Source organism: Caloenas nicobarica, chromosome Z, assembly GCF_036013445.1.
Source record: "Caloenas nicobarica isolate bCalNic1 chromosome Z, bCalNic1.hap1, whole genome shotgun sequence".
NCBI lineage: Eukaryota > Metazoa > Chordata > Aves > Columbiformes > Columbidae > Caloenas > Caloenas nicobarica.
Genome location: NC_088284.1, coordinates 92,447,989 through 92,463,792, shown reverse-complemented (window position 1 = coordinate 92,463,792; position 15,804 = coordinate 92,447,989). Strand labels below are relative to the sequence as shown.

The 15,804-nt window shown below is 38.1% G+C and overlaps 1 protein-coding gene across 1 annotated transcript; it reads left to right on the top strand.

Moving 5' to 3' along the window:
* The first annotated feature begins 663 nt into the window (after window positions 1-663).
* CDC7 (cell division cycle 7) lies at window positions 664-14,295 on the top strand. Its single transcript, XM_065656911.1, has 11 exons — window positions 664-760; window positions 3,387-3,473; window positions 5,362-5,497; window positions 6,123-6,216; window positions 6,298-6,440; window positions 7,474-7,723; window positions 8,247-8,342; window positions 9,129-9,307; window positions 10,516-10,598; window positions 12,994-13,143; window positions 13,916-14,295. Exons 1-11 carry the CDS (start codon window positions 667-669, stop codon window positions 14,290-14,292), a joined length of 1,689 nt encoding a protein of 562 aa, XP_065512983.1. The 5' UTR covers window positions 664-666; the 3' UTR covers window positions 14,293-14,295.
* The last annotated feature ends 1,509 nt before the right edge of the window (window positions 14,296-15,804 follow it).

Below are 15,804 nucleotides of genomic sequence, written 5' to 3'. Positions count from 1 at the left end.
GCAGCTCTCTGCCCTTCTTTTCCTCATGAAATAGGATTATCAGGATTTTTTGATTGTACACTTTATGAATTCACAGTTCTGTTTACATTGTTTCCAAGATTTGGGAAGAAGCATTTCAAAATAAGTGTGTGCTATTATTTCTTGTTGTGGGGAGGGCAACAAATAATTATGCCTTTTGTTGATCTTATCTAGAAGGCAGAGAAATCTCTTACATTGAGAAGATATTTTTTTCTCTGGTAATTTCTTTCGGGTTTTCTGTCTTTGTATGGGTGTTGCAGTATGCGATGCAGCTATTCTGTGTGCATCAGTGCCTTGCCTTTCAAAGCAAGCTTCAGGGAAAAGATAACGCTTTAATGTGAATCAGGAAACACACAAGAGAGGAAAGAAAATCACTTGTGTCTAAGCTTATCCTGCAGTTCTCCTTCCCTTCCCCTGCTTTTTCCTCTCACTAGTGATAGAATGGGTTTACTGGTTTAGTTTTTCTCTGGGATGATGGGTGATGCTTTGTTGTTTTAGGTAGCGTAGGAGAACTCACCAGACCCCCTAAATCTCATCTCAGGAACTAAGTGCAAGGCCAGGAAGTGTCTCACCAGATATCCTTACTCCCCCAGGTGCCCAGGAGTGGTCTTCAAAGTCTTGGATTTTGTACTTTGGGTTTGTTTTGCGATGGAGACAGTGCTGAAGCCTCACTGTGATGAGCAGCACCCTCGCCAGGCTGCAGACGTCCATGGGAAGCAGGAGCAGAACAGCAAGCTCTCCGGTATGTGCTAAATGCGGATTGGTCTTGGTGCACAGTCTGGCCTGGGATGTGTAGCTGGGTCAGCAGGGAACGTTGTCCGGGCAGGAACCCGAATTCAGTGTCAGACAAAAACCGGCGTATTTGGCAGATTCGTTAGCACTTACGGAGAGAGCTTTTCATCGTTGTCAGTGTCGACCTCAGGACTCTTAGACTGGTGGCACAAAACAACCTCAAACCTGCTATGGTAAGGGAAACAGAAATCTGCTGTTTTCTAAAGACTTAAAAGATGTGCCTTTTGAGTCCTTGTTAGGAGTCCTGGTCTTTGCCAGATTCAAGTATTTTTTTCGTAACAAAGCAACTTTACTGGAGGAATTCCAGCCCAAATTTGATGTTGTAAGTTACTGTCAGTATATTTTTTTCTAAGTAAAAACTGAAGCTTAAGCAACTCTCATCAGAAGTCAGACTAAAATGCAAGCATTGGAACAAACTTTATCTGGAGCAAGTTAGATAGCAAACTAGTTCTGAACAATGTTGTTCTAATAGAGCCTGTTAGAACTGTATCACTGTTGAAAACTATTTTCTAGCTCTGCCCTGTGGCTACTAACCTCTTGGGACGAAGTTTGCGTAGAGTGTTTCAGAACCCAATAACTGGATTATCTCCCCTGTGTGTTTGAGCGATGCAATAACATTTTGCTGTTAAGTTCTCTATAGTTCTGTTATGTGGTTTCGTCTTTTATTGTCTTTGAGTGTTCCTGGGGAACACGGAACAAACATCAGCCTTTCCCCCTTCCTGTATTCTCTCGAATGCCTTACATTTGTTATGCAATACGTGAGTATTTGTGTCAAAAGTTGAAATTACTGTGCAAACTAACTGGAAATACCACTTTTTTAAATGATAAAGCTTTTTATCAGCAATTCTTTTTAGTGATAAAACAACAAGAACTACAGCAATAAGAGGGAAATTTCTGAGCATGTGGGCAACATGAATGCCGTCAATTCAAAAAAAGTTCCATAGTAACTTCTTGAATTTTTAATGTTATTTTCAGCAGAATTTTTTACTATATTGACAGTAAAATGAAGTGCTCTGTCAGACTTTCAATTTCCTACTTTTCAGGGTGTTTCACTTGATCTGGTTCTGTAAAATTGGGGAATAACCAGAATAACTGTACAGTTGACCAGTTTTCCTTTGCCTTTTCCTAAGGGATTATTAGACACAGGGTCCTGCACATCATGACTGTTAGTACCAGTCTGGTCATTTTTACCCTAGAATATTTTTGAAGTTTTAAAGTGTGATTCCTAGCAGAACTGATTAACCTTTTACTTGTATTTGTTGACCAAAACAGTATCATAAATGAATGTTAGTGGTTTTGGTGTGTAGCATAGGGTTTTTTTTTTATTCCCCGAATATTCCCCCTGAAATTACTTAAAACAAAATAACTTGGAGGCAGAGGGAACAACTTAAAGGAAAAAAAAAATAGGTAAATGGATAGCAAGAGAGGCACCAGGCTTCAGTTCTCAAAAGTATTTTTAGTATGTCGGTTTTTATAAATTTTTGAAATAAAAAAAGTTACAATGGAAAGTTAATTGTAACTTGAATTACCGACTAATTTATTGGGCTTTTACCAGGAAGAAAGGGTTCTTTAGGCAGACTTCGGGTTTTGTTGCTGCATAAAGTAGAGCTAACATCGAAGGCTGGAGATGCATGCTAATCCGTGCTTTGTTTCTTGCATATCGGTGATATTTTGAAAATAATTCTCATTGCTTTTGACTTACTATTATGGTAAAACATAGTACATTTTTATGTATGCATACAATTTACATATTTATGTTAAATTTAATTTCTTGTTTATTTTTTAGGATGGAAAATGTATACACATCTTTTTCTTCCATCTGATTGACTTTCCAAATACCAGTTTGTGCTTACTTCTGTATAATAAAATATTCTTCACCCCTGGTTTACAGAAATTAGTCACAGCATCTACATCATAACTTCAAAAGAAGTGAATTCTTGCGCAGGGTATAGAGAACACTGAAACTACAAGGATTTGTAAACAGAATGGAAAACTACGTAATTTTTGAAATAATACAGAACATCATCCTTGTTATGCCATCTAGTGATGGCAGCACAAAGTGCAGCAACTTACACGCAGAGCAAACATGGTTTTTTGTGTTTACTATTTAAGTAACAGTGTGAAAGATTGCATTATTGATCTAAAAAAACCCCAAATCCTATGTTTTTTATTTGCATCCCATGAATGTGCTCCTGTGTTTACAGAAACAACTATTATAGTTTTGTCCTTTATGAAATTGACATTTCAAATCTCCTGAAAACATTTATCAATGAGCTATAAACTGATGTCTCACTAACCAGAGGCTTTTACCCTCTCAGGAACTGCCAGGTGGTGGATAAGTGAAAAAAAATAAAATTAAATGCTGCAGCTTATAAGGGAGTATGATGAACAACAACAATACCAAGTGAGCAGAGGGTAATGGCAGCAGGGGTAGACACCTGCCAGCTGGTTTTTGTCTTCCGTTTCTGTGAATTCACAGTCCTGTGAACTGAAGTGTGATCTGTGATCTCAAATATAGATCGGATATTCAATCAAGCTATAAAATTCCTAACTTACTTTCCCCATTCTCTCCACAGCAGGTATAAAAAAAGATATTGAAAAACTTTATGAAGCAGTGCCACAGCTTGTAAATGTGTTCAAAATTAAGGACAAAATTGGAGAAGGTAAATGTTTTATTTTTGCCTGCTTAGACTTCGGTTGCTTTTTGTATTTCTAACTTAAAATGTATAAATGCAATTTAAGCCAAATGCCTTTTTAATTTACTTCTTGGTCTCTGTATGAATTCTGATATGTTGCTGAGCATAGAGCTGTGCTAATTATGGACATTTTCAAGATATTTTCTTGAAAATCTGGTATATTAAAGCCTTTTGAAAAACCAGCATTCCAGTTTCGACAACTAAAATTTTGTGAGGTAGATCTGAGTAAATAAGTCTTGACATTCTATTCTTTTTCTGTTTTACATGAGAAATCTATTTATATGCAGCTGTGTTTTGATGTACTTAACTGCTGTTCCTTAGCTTGGCTTTGTTTTCACCGAAACCCTATGGGCAGAACTGGAGGAGGAGACTGAAAGATTATAGCCGCTTCAGTTAAAAAAAGCCCACACTTTTTTTTTTTAAGACATACAGTGTCAGATTTTAGAACATTTGTGTATACCTTGCCTTCAACAGATACTATTGCAGATACCTTCAATAAACATTAGGCATGACTATAAATAGATTTCTAGATACTTCCAACTGTGGGATTTCAGCACTGTTTAGAACTTTATCCATTTGATATCTAAAATGCTTTGTGATAGTCCACGCTTTTAAACAAAGATGTTGATGAGAAGCTGGATTGTTTTATGGGTTTCGTGATGGAATACCTGTGAGAGCAGGCTAGTTGGGTAAAAGTTTTTGTATCAGACCACATCCCCCTTCCTCGCCCCCAAAAAAGCAAACTAAAACCAAACCCAGCTCCATTCACCACAGCAATACAAAATTTCCAAGCAAAAAACAAAAGGACTTCTGCCTATCATAATAAAGATAGTATAATTAAACAAAATCTCTGTTTATGAATAGTACTCTGATTTTGCTATTGGGAGCAAACAATGGTTTTAAAAAATACCACTTGCAGTTCTGCAGCTTTATGAGAAAACAAGCTTCAACTTAGGATTCTACGCTGGAGTCACTTTCATTTTAGAAGTTGTCACCACCAAAAATAATGTCTTAGGTCAACTTGGTAACTCTTGTTGCTATTATCAATTCTACTGAATGTGTGGGACTCTAGATTTTATTACTGTAAGAAGTATTTAGAGTTTTTGCTGGCATTTTGACGTATGTACGCACTTAGAGACTGTTGAACTAGCATGATGCAAACACAATACTTAAAGTGTAATAAAAAGTAATTTGTACTGTTTGTTCATATGGAGCAATGATTCCGTTTGTATGTTCAAATATCTCAGATCATTAGGATAAATTAACCTCCTAAGAGGTATATTTGGAGACCCTTAATTAAATGGGTGGGTAAGTATCAGACAGTCTGAATACACTTCTTTCTCAAATGAGTATCATGTTCTGTCTATGCGGTAATGCTCTGGGCAAACAAATAGTAAAGTTACACATCATGTGAGAAGTCTTACTTTACAGATAAGGGAACAGAATTAGGAAAAATGTAGCAATTTCGGAAGAGCTTTGAATAGTAAAGGCAGTGCTTTCCAGATTAGCATTATATAGCCCACTTACATCGCAGGGAGAGAAGAGTTAGATGTCAGATGAAAGCCAGCTACCTAAACAAGAAAGCAAATCAAAGATAGGAAATTTACATTCAAAGAGCTCTGTGTCCCAGGCAAGTTAGACAGTGTTACATTTGCATTTTTACTGACATAAAAAACTTGTATACAAGATCACCGAATTCAGTGGCAGAAAAAAGGAACTGCATTTTTATCTCCTAGAATCTGCTTTTGATGTAGTATCAAGTATACTGCAGGATTGTGAACAGTTAGATCCCTCCTGTAAAAATCTGAATTGACTTAAAAATGCTGAAGACAGTGTTTTTCTCCCTTCTTTACAGGTACTTTTAGTTCTGTTTACTTGGCCACAGCACAACTACAAACAGGACACGAGGAAAAAATGGCTCTGAAACACTTGATTCCAACCAGCCACCCTCTGCGCATTGCTGCTGAACTTCAGTGCCTCACAGTAGCAGGGTACATAACCAAAAAATCATGTTTGTCGTGACTAAACTGCTGCACGTTGTCTTGCTGTTCTGTACTTATTTATTTGAAGTTCTGGCACTTCACTTGCCTTTTTTTTAACTGCAGAAATGCCTATTCTTTTTATCAAGAGCAAATAAGAAATGGAGTGTCTTACCTGTAACGGATGCCTGTTTCTGTTAGTCTCAGTTTGCGGATGGTGCTGTATTTTCCATCTGAGAAGTTCTGTGATGTATCTCTGTGACAACAAAAATTCCAGTTCTGAAATGCTTGGGAAAATAATCTCTTCATCATAAAACATGGTTTTAAGAATGAATACTTGTTGCTAGAATGTGCTGAATAGCACCTTGTTAAAGCAGTTGGTATCATGAAGATTCGGTCTTATATTTAATTGCAGCACAATTACAAACTGTGGCCCTACAAATAATCTGTGGAGCCCTCATTGCAGATTACAGGACTCAAATGGAACATAGCAATGGCAAGCAACAGCAATAGCTACTGACGGCTGTCAAAATATAAATTAGATTATAAAAGAAAGCCTGACCGAATTTTTTAAGAAATAAAGGAAAAGAAACATCCATCTTCTGGTCTTTATTCAGTGACATTACTTTTCTTCCAGGGGACAAGATAATGTTATGGGAGTTAAATATTGCTTTAGGAAAAATGATCATGTGGTTATTGTTATGCCATATCTGGAACATGAATCCTTCTTGGTAAGTCCCAGACGTTTTATGCGTAGTAAAACTTTTTAATTAAAGCAGTTGCATAATTACAGTATCCAAATAATCTTTCAGGACATTTTGAATTCTCTTTCCTTCAAAGAAGTGAGGGAATACATGTTTAATCTGTTTAAAGCATTGAGGCGCATTCATCACTTTGGTATTGTTCACCGCGACGTCAAGCCCAGTAACTTTCTCTACAACAGGCGGCTAAAAGAGTAAGTCTGACCAGGTGACCATAATGTGATCTTATTTGGGGATGTGTGCCTTGGCAGAACAGTCCATTGGGCTTTTGTGGTTTTTGTCCTTCCAGCTGCATAGCGTGTGCTTAAGTAGTAAAGCTAAAAAGGTTTTTTTATTTGTAAAACTTTTCTGTGTTTAGGTGTTTGAGAAGGGAAGGTTTACCGTTCGACTGTATGATCTTAAAGGTCTTTTCCAACCAAAATGATTCTATGATTCTATGTAGTCAAAGTTTATAGGGGAGGTTTGATTATATTTTGCTAATCCACAATCTTAAAAAATTTGGGAAATACTGGTGGTGTGGGTTTTTTTGGTGTTTGTTGGTTTTTTGGGTGGTTTTGGTTTTTTGGTTGGTTTTAATCTGTCAAATCAATTTGTACTGTCAGTTTGCTCTTCCAGCATTTCTTTGAGCCTTAGGCTCTGTTTTGGGTGTGGAGGCTATGGAGTTGAGTTTGTCCGAGACCCAGAGACAGCTGGATTGTCTCTGTACTGGTTGCAGCAAAAAGTAATTCTTCTAAAGCCAGATAAGTAATTCTTTTAAAGACAGATCTGAACGGTGAACTAATGCAGTCTTGCCTGTTTGAAGACTGAAATAAATTCCCGTAGTATTGCTTGAAGTCTGGCAAAGCTTCAGCATTGTTAGTCTCGTCTGTCTTCACTCCTGCATTTGTGCCTCTGCCCATGGAATCCTGCAAGGGTCGAGTCTGTTGGCTGATGGTTCAGAGCTATAGGACTAGAAGAACCCCAGAAAGAAGCTGCTGGGAATATTTTTTAACACCGTTGGACAAAGTATGCACTTGAGAAGACAAGAAACAAGGAATTAAGAGGGGATAGGTAAGAGAGGACAAGAGGAGGAAAAGGAGGAAAATTGAACTGTGATGCTGGCAACAGTACAGATAAGCAACATATTCAGTAAAGTGTGAGAGAAAGATAAGTAAACAAGCAATGAATAGTAAACTGAACTTATTGGTGTATGCCTTGTGACTCCTGATTCTAAATTTGGTCTTTCAGGTATGCCTTGGTAGATTTTGGCTTGGCACAAGGAACCCCTGATACGAAAATTGAGCTTCTCAAAACTGCTCACTGCGAAGACCAGCAGGGAAGTTATTTGCAGAATAATCCCGGCACAGCCTCGGGCAGTGGGGTTTGTGTCAGTGCCACGGCACCTAAACAGGCAGCTCAGCAGCCGGCCTCCAAAGCAGCAGAGAAAAGGCCCGGCTCACTGTCCAAAATTCCGACGAGACCAGGAAGAGCAGCAAAGGTTCTGCGTGGTTTTCGTTACGGTTGTTGCGTGTTTGATGCACCGCTGCGTCCAGCAGGGGGCGCTGCAACCCCGGCCCAGAGGCAGCGCCCCGCGGCGGGGCGGGGCTCACAGCGCTCCCGGGCAGCGCCCGGCTTGGGAACCCCGCCGGGGTCACCTCGTACCTGTTGGGTGCAGCAGCGCCCGGGCTGCGCAGCGCCCAGGTTACCTGTGGGCAGCCGCCGTGCTGTGGGACTCCTCCCTGAGCCAACCGGCAGTGCATCTCTGTTACTGCGCTGCGTAACAGCTGCGGCACCGTGACATTCACATTGTCTCAGGGTGCTTCTGAGGTGTGATTAGTTTTGTAAGCATGTTTGCTGTTCTGTCTATACCACGTTTTCTTCATCCGCAGTAAACTGATGCCTGAAAATGACTTACCGTGCAGCTGTTCTTGTTTTATGTCACTTCACACTTTTCTGAACTGTCAGTGTCCAGCTGACTGTGTTGGACAGGATCCTTATCGTGCTTTGTGTTGGTATTGCAGGAGGATTCTGTGCACCCTTCTGTCCAGCGCTCTGTCTTCGGAGAGAGGAATTTCAATGTCTATAGCTCCACATACCAGGAGAACGCGAATACAAAAGTAAGAAGCATGACCCATCAGTAAGAGCGATCTGTTACAGATTTGAAAAATTAGAGACCTGGTTATTCTGTAAGACTGAACACCGTTCCAGGAGGCTGTGAAACTAAAAGCTTTTGAGCAGATTATTAAGTGTGTCTTCAAAAGTCCTGAAGAATTTTTCATTTTTGTTTCAGTCCCTTTTGAAACTGAAAGAGCCAGTTCTGTAGCTGTCTCCCTAGCTGATCTTGTTTGTACGCTGTGCAACTAAGGTAGACTTAGCTTGTGAAACTTCTTTTTTTTTATTTGGCAGTTGTAGCTGGAGAGAAAACCTGTAATAGATGTTCTTCCATACTTTTTGTGATTAGTATTTAATATGACAAGGAGGAAGGGAAACCCCAACTAAATTAAAGGATTTGGCCAACAGTGATTATCTTACTGTAGAATTAGAGTTAGTGCTTGTGTGTTGCTGTGGAATTTCATATACTATTGGTTTTACTCTCATGTTGAACCAAACAAATTCTTTAAAGTAATATAGTAACTTTAGAAATACTTGTCTTGTAGCTTCAGAATCTCTCATGTATATTGTTTTTTAGTAAGCACTGAAAAATGTTTCCCGAAGGGAGGAAATCAGGATATTTAGAAAGCTCCAGTGTCTTTTATAGATGTTGTGATATTGTTAAAAAAGTTTCCTCTCTTCTGTTGTAAAATTGCAGCTTCTCGCTCTTGCACACCTGTTCAGTCTTCCTATCTGTATATAAAGGGAACTTTCTTAAATATGTCACCTTGTCTAAAATATCTACATTGCAGCTCATAAAACAATCCAAGGTGATAGACGTTTCATCTAGGAAGTTAATAACAAAGAAGAAGATTGTTTCTACCAAAACAGTGAGCAACGGGGCAGCCAGGAAAGCTGCCAGTGGTTGTCCCTCAAACCTGACCTGTGACTGTTATGCAACAGACAGAGTTTGCAGTGTTTGCCTTTCAAGGTAATTTGCTTTGATAATGTTGTAAAATTGTCTGCTGTGCTGTCAAGCAAGGTCAGAAACTTAGATTTACTGGACAGCTGATTTAGTCGGTGAAAGATAGCTTTTGATCTGTGCAACCGTTAAGACACTGAGTATGCTCTTTTTAAACAAGAATAGTTCATGGAATTCATGGAGTAACTGGTTCACTGATATCTGCAGCAAGAGAGATTCACTGTTAATGATTTTTTTTTTGTAATTATCCACCTACATGTGTTGTAGAAAATCTCTTGAGTTAATTACAACACTTAAAGAAGACAATATATCAATCTGTCATTAGTAGTTACCTAATAGGTCTAAATCATGCCACAGTTTGGATTATGGAAATCATGAAATGTAGAATAAAAAGGAAACATGGCTGTTTTGTTAATTTAAAAAATAATGTTTAACTTTTAATAATAGACACAGAATCTTAATAAGTCAGTTCAACTGCATCCCTCTGCAGCTAGCTTTGGTTATGATCTACTATTGCCTTTTATCCACACATTAAGGAATACAGATTAATGCAGAGAATTCTGCTTACTAGGCACAGTCATGAAACTGTGGGGTCCTTCTCTTCCCAGGCTGGTGATACCAACTTCATTTCAGAAATATTCAGTGAGGATTTTACCACACTCAGAAGTGGCCCATAAAAGGATGGCACTTTCAGCCATATAAGAAAGCTCTGGAAAGTTTTTAAAAATCTCACACCTTTTAGTTAATCTAGCAAAGTAAATTCCTGTCAACACTCAGAAATAGTGAACTGTAGTTTGTTGTGGACTGATACAAAGCCAGAACATCCACATGCAAGAATATAGTGCGGTTTTTTTGCCTTTGGTTAATTAGTCTCAACTTTAAAGTTTCCTATGTAAACAAGCCTTTAGCAAAAATGCCGCTGCTGTTGAATGAAATTTTTAAAAGTCATTGTGAGTGAAGTATACAATTAGTATTTCTGTGGTATTACCTTATGCTAGATAATGTAATAGATAATATAATAAGGCTATTGCCTTATGCAACACCATCATTTCATACTAGATAAGATGCTTCAAACTTCTATAAAACTTCAATAAAGTTGAGTTAGGCTGTTTACACACCTTACACATGTATATTCTAAAAATAATATTAAGCATTATTATAGTTAGAACTTATTTATCAACTTTTATATTCTAAACATGTTTGTCTCTTATTATAAGGTGTCAGCAAGTTGCTCCCAGGGCAGGAACACCTGGATTCAGAGCACCAGAAGTGTTAACAAAGTGTCCCACTCAGACCACAGGTACTGCACAACACACTGAAACTGATACCGTTTTTTCCACCTTTTGATCTCTCTCATTTATGCTGATTATGTTGTCTTTTTTATGGGAGGGGGTTTGTTTACATTTGCAATCTTTAATTTCTCAGGCTTAAAAACTATCAGGTTAATAAGTTTCAATAGTCTGGGACCAATAAAAGCAAAGTTACCTGTTAAAAATTTGGTGTATGACCAGGACTTTTGACTTATGAAAAAGGGGTGTAAATACAAACGTCCTCAAAAATTTGGTTTAAAATAACAGTTTTTAGCCACTTTTTTTGCTGAATACCTTTTTGGTATTGTCAATTTTCAGTACTTCAGGTGTGTATGCACACTCAGAATAGACTTAACAATACATTTGAGCTTATGCTTAGATAGCTTAATGTGATTTGCAACAACATCTGTGCTGTGGGTGTGCGTGGGGTGACTAGAGGCAGGGCAGCCTGTTTGGAGTTCCTGTGCTGTAACAGCCAGCTTTATGGGCTAGGAGACATCCAGAAATCCAGAACAAGTTCAGACAATCTCTGAAACTGTCTAGACAGAATTTAGGCAGAAGGAAGACATACCTAGGAAATCTTGGACATGTGCTAGTTTTAAATATGCTTTCAGACGGTTTTCTGTTCTCTAGGGTAATGGAGAGCAGGACTACAGAAAATATGGGTAAATCTGGAAAGCCTTGGATGTGGCACAGGCAGCCCTGAAAGTACTGAGTCAGTGGTGCTGAGCTCCTGTAGTAGCTCAACAAAGGCCTTAATTAGAACAGGGTAGACGAATACTAATATTTATGAGATTACGTTGTATTTGAACTAACAAATACTCTTGTCCGCTTCCATCTGGGACAGCTGTAGTCACCTCCTTGTATTCCTGCCAATCGTAGTACTAGTTCTGGTCTCTGTGCTGAGCCCAACTTACCAGCTGGATCCAGCTGACTCCATCCAGAGCTACCTCAGTGCATCTGACCCAGGTTCAGTGCGGGGAACACAACTGAAACTCCCAAGCTGATGTTATGCAGATCCAGTTGCACTTCAGCTTGGACTGTCCCTCTGCTCCCCTTTCCTCGGTCGGCCTTGCTGGTTGGATAACACTGGGTACAAGCAGAGAGAGGAATCGTGATTTTGATGCCCTTGCACAGGATCTTGCACTTTGCTGATGATCCCAGCTCTACTAGAATTGTAGGGCCAGGATTTACTATTTACTAGCCATTCAGATATATAATGTCTATTAATATCAGCAAGAGTTAAGTAATTAAACATCTTTAAAGGTCTTGACCTTCGTGACTCCAGCTTTCCCAATCACTTACTTGGGGTGACGCACAACAGCTCGAAGAAGATAGTGTGATCTTTTCAGAGATGCAGTAATACTAAAGCTTTTTACTGGAACTATGAAGAAGATAGAAGACTTTTCCACCGTAAATTGTGCCAAATGATTAACTTGGATTTTTTTTTTTTAATAAAAGACTTAAAATCTGGTTTTACAACTGAAGTCAACTTAATACTTTTTTTCCAAAGTCCTCTGCTAATAGTGTTTCCAAATAAAATGTCCAAATTAATTACTGCCTATTTTACTACCTATTTTTTTGAAGACAAGTAGAATAACTATGGCTTTATTTCCCAACTGTTAATTGTTCTCTTTAGAGTTTGAGAATCCTTCAAACTTTCTCCTTCACTTTCCTTGCTATGTGGACCTTAGTGAGCCAAAAAATTATTGCAGACAGGTATTCTCATAACTTTCAGTATTAAAGTTTCCATCATACTTTGGCATCTATCCCCAGAGTACTCTCTGTACTCTTCATAACACGATGAAAGAGATGAATAACTTCTATTACCGTTCTTAAACTGGCTATCTTGTCAAGTGATTTTGTATTAGAGAGGAACAAAGTTCACAGCAAGAGAAATTTTTTAGTACTGCCTAACTGTGGCAGCCTTGGTCCCGGTAAGAAACCAGATTCCCATTAATTTGTTAATTGTTTTTTATTTACGATCTTTATATAAGGTTTTTTCACATGAGGTAAACTGAAATAAATATCAAAACTAACCAGTTTTTCACCCCCTCTCAACTCCCTAGGTAAAACAACTTGCTAAACTTAAAATGTACCAAAGTAATGTTTGAGGTTAATAGAATTACTCATACGAAAAATTCTATGGAAAAGCTTAAGCACTCCCTCTGCATCAAAGCAGGAAATTATTCTTTGATCTAATCATAGTAATTTCCACTGTTTGCTGGAGTGTTATCTCTGTGACCCAAGTCAGTAAGTAATCCAGAACATCAATTTTTCTGATAGAAACCTTTCAGGTCATAATTTCTTGTTAAGGAAAGTTGTGGTTTTTGTTTGTGATGAAATCTTGACTTTAGTTACTACTAAGTTTGCTTTTGATTGCAGCAATTGACATGTGGTCTGCAGGAATTGTATTCCTTTCTCTGCTCAGTGGACGGTATCCATTTTACAAAGCAAGTGATGATTTAACTGCTTTGGCACAAATCATGACAGTTCGTGGATCCAGAGAAACCATTCAGGCTGCCAAAACTTTTGGTATGCAAACCTTAATTATGGGGAAAAGGGGAAAATGTATGCTTGGTCTGCTATTTAATGCAGTGACTTACAATCTGTGATTTTTTCAATACATATATATAAAAATATATTTTTAGATTTGGGAGTCATTTTAGAGCTAAATCACACTTTTTGCATGTAAAATAATAAAAGTACTAGTTATATATACAGAGTTTTAGGCAAGTTTTGTATCTTCCTATCTTCTATAATTTGTATATGGGGTACTTCGTGCCGTAGGTTTGCCAACCTGTCTACTGCCTTTCACTAAGTTAGGGCCACTTGAGGTGAAAATATGCCAACTAAATGTTTCCTACTGGCACTTGATTAGAATTCTTGAGGCAATGTTTCTATTCCTGCAAAATTGCCCTGGAGGCTTAAGTCAACGTGACTTAATATTTAGATGATGTAAACCTTGCTTCCCCCCACCTCAGGACAGGCTAGTACAAAAAAACAAAACCAAAACCCAACAGATGGCCTGTTTTTAAAAAACAAAACCAACACAAAACACACCAAAAAACTAAAATAATCATTCCTCTAATTGTTTGCAAGCCAAATGCTGCAGCACTTGCTACCTGGAAGTGCAACCGACAGCATGGATTTTCATTCTCCAGACAGAGATGAAAAAATCAGGATATTTTCTTGAGTTCTGTTAAAATGACACTGAAACGCAAAAAGATTCTCTGAATCAAACTTAGAAGTTACAGTTGCATACAATGTATAATAAAATGTCACTTACTGTAAATGTTTTTCCTAGGTAAATCAGTTCTGTGTACCCAAGTTGTCCCAGCACAAAACTTAAGAACTCTCTGTGAGAAGTTGAGAGGAACAAACAGCAGCTGCAGGAGACCCCAGGGTGAAGTGCCCAGCAAGTCTGTAAATGACTCAGCTTTACCAGTTGCAGCAGACAAACCATGTTCTCCTGAGACACTCAGAAAACAAATTCGACACATAAAGAGCCTTCCGGAAGGTGATGGTGCCTTGGAAATGAAGGCAACAGACATGAAAGGGTGGGATCAGGTTCCTGATGAAGCATATGACCTGCTTGATAAGCTACTAGACTTAAACCCTGCAACAAGAATAACTGCAAAAGAGGCTTTGCTGCATCCTTTTTTTAAAGATATGAGACTCTGAGAAGATACCATATTCTGTTATTGATTTCATGTATTTTATGTGGAAATGAGATACTGAGGTAGTTTTACCTGGTTGCCCTCAACATTTACACTCATTGAAATGCCATCACACTGAACTACTGAAATTTTGTCTTGTACAGTTGGACTGCATATGTAAGTTTACTTTAAGAAATACTTGCAGATGTAAAAATTACGTAAACATCACTAACATGGTCTTATCCTAAGATACTTCGGAGGGGTTATTGCTGTGCATACCTGTTCTCTGAAGAAGTTAAGCGATCAAAAGGTACAAAGGAAAAGAGTTTCACAAGCTCTATGCTTAATTCTTGAGATATTCCCTTAAAATTTACAAATTTGCCTTAAGGTATGACTGAAATAAGAAAGTGCTTGAGAGACTTTTTTCCATACTTACATCTTTCTGCTTAGCTCTTTATTAGTACATGAGGGACTGAAAACAGAACAAAGTGTGTTAATTTTGTTCAGACTATTTTGAAAGAACAGTATTACTTTGGAAGTGTTGCTAGAGGAGGGGCCAGGTGCTAGAGGTGATATCATCGAAAGAAAAGCATAAATGTTTTAAAAGTACATTTTTATTCCTGTCTGGTCTTCCTACTAGGCAATAGTAATAAATAAATGCAGTTACTCATTTTGCATAGCCTGTGTTTCCTCAGTGCGCTGGGCAACTGTCAATATTCAACAACTGCTGCCTTCAGGATGTCTCGTGTGACATGCATAGGTTTGATTTCTGTTATGGAAATTGATTTTTTTTAAAGAATATCTGTTAAATAAAGGATTTATTCTTCAGAAGATTGACTGATTTTTATAGGAGCATCTCTAGATAGGTGAGGTTTTCCTGTGCGATGTTACTGTTCAGGAAGAATTATGCATGTTTGTTTCCTGCATAAATTCCTCAGTGATACGAAACATTTTTCAGGTAGCTCTAGTGTATCTGACTGTCATAGTGGAAGTATCTTAACTATCAAGGAAGTTAGAACCAACCTATTGTCTGGTCCTGAGTATGAAAAACAACCTTAATAACCTCTAACCCTGTACATTCAATTTGCAAAGTTACATTATGTTCAGCAGAAGTTACTCTAAATCCCTTGATAATTGTGGAGACTGAAACTTAATACAGTGTTTTTTCCATGTACATTTCTTGAAATGCTAATGGAGTTGTTGCTATAGGAGGTTACAAGCCCTTCTGAGAACAGATTGCTGCTTTGATAACTTTTGTATAAGCCTTCTCATATGAGCTGGTGGTTATGATAGTGCAAAGGTCCTGACCAGAGAGGGGGCTGAAGGGTCATTACTTCAATATATTCAAAATCTTGAATATATAGAAAGTGGTGGTAATGCTGTTCTGTTCCTGGCATCAGCTGTTAGAGAAAAATATTTGCAGATGTCAGAATATTGACTGCAGAAAGTCTTGAAACCCATAAAACCCTGGGGCCCAGGTCTTCGTAATTTTTGCTGTTTATATAATTTCAACACAGCACGTCACTGAGAAATTATT

Bases quoted from the DNA above. Each gene is read 5' to 3' on its own strand.
- CDC7 (XM_065656911.1), top strand. From the start codon at position 667: ATGGAGACAGTGCTGAAGCCTCACTGTGATGAGCAGCACCCTCGCCAG. The intron at 6,217-6,297 runs GTAAGTCCCAGA...ATAATCTTTCAG, and splicing joins TGGAACATGAATCCTTCTTG to GACATTTTGAATTCTCTTTC. The intron at 7,724-8,246 runs GTTCTGCGTGGT...TTGGTATTGCAG, and splicing joins GACCAGGAAGAGCAGCAAAG to GAGGATTCTGTGCACCCTTC.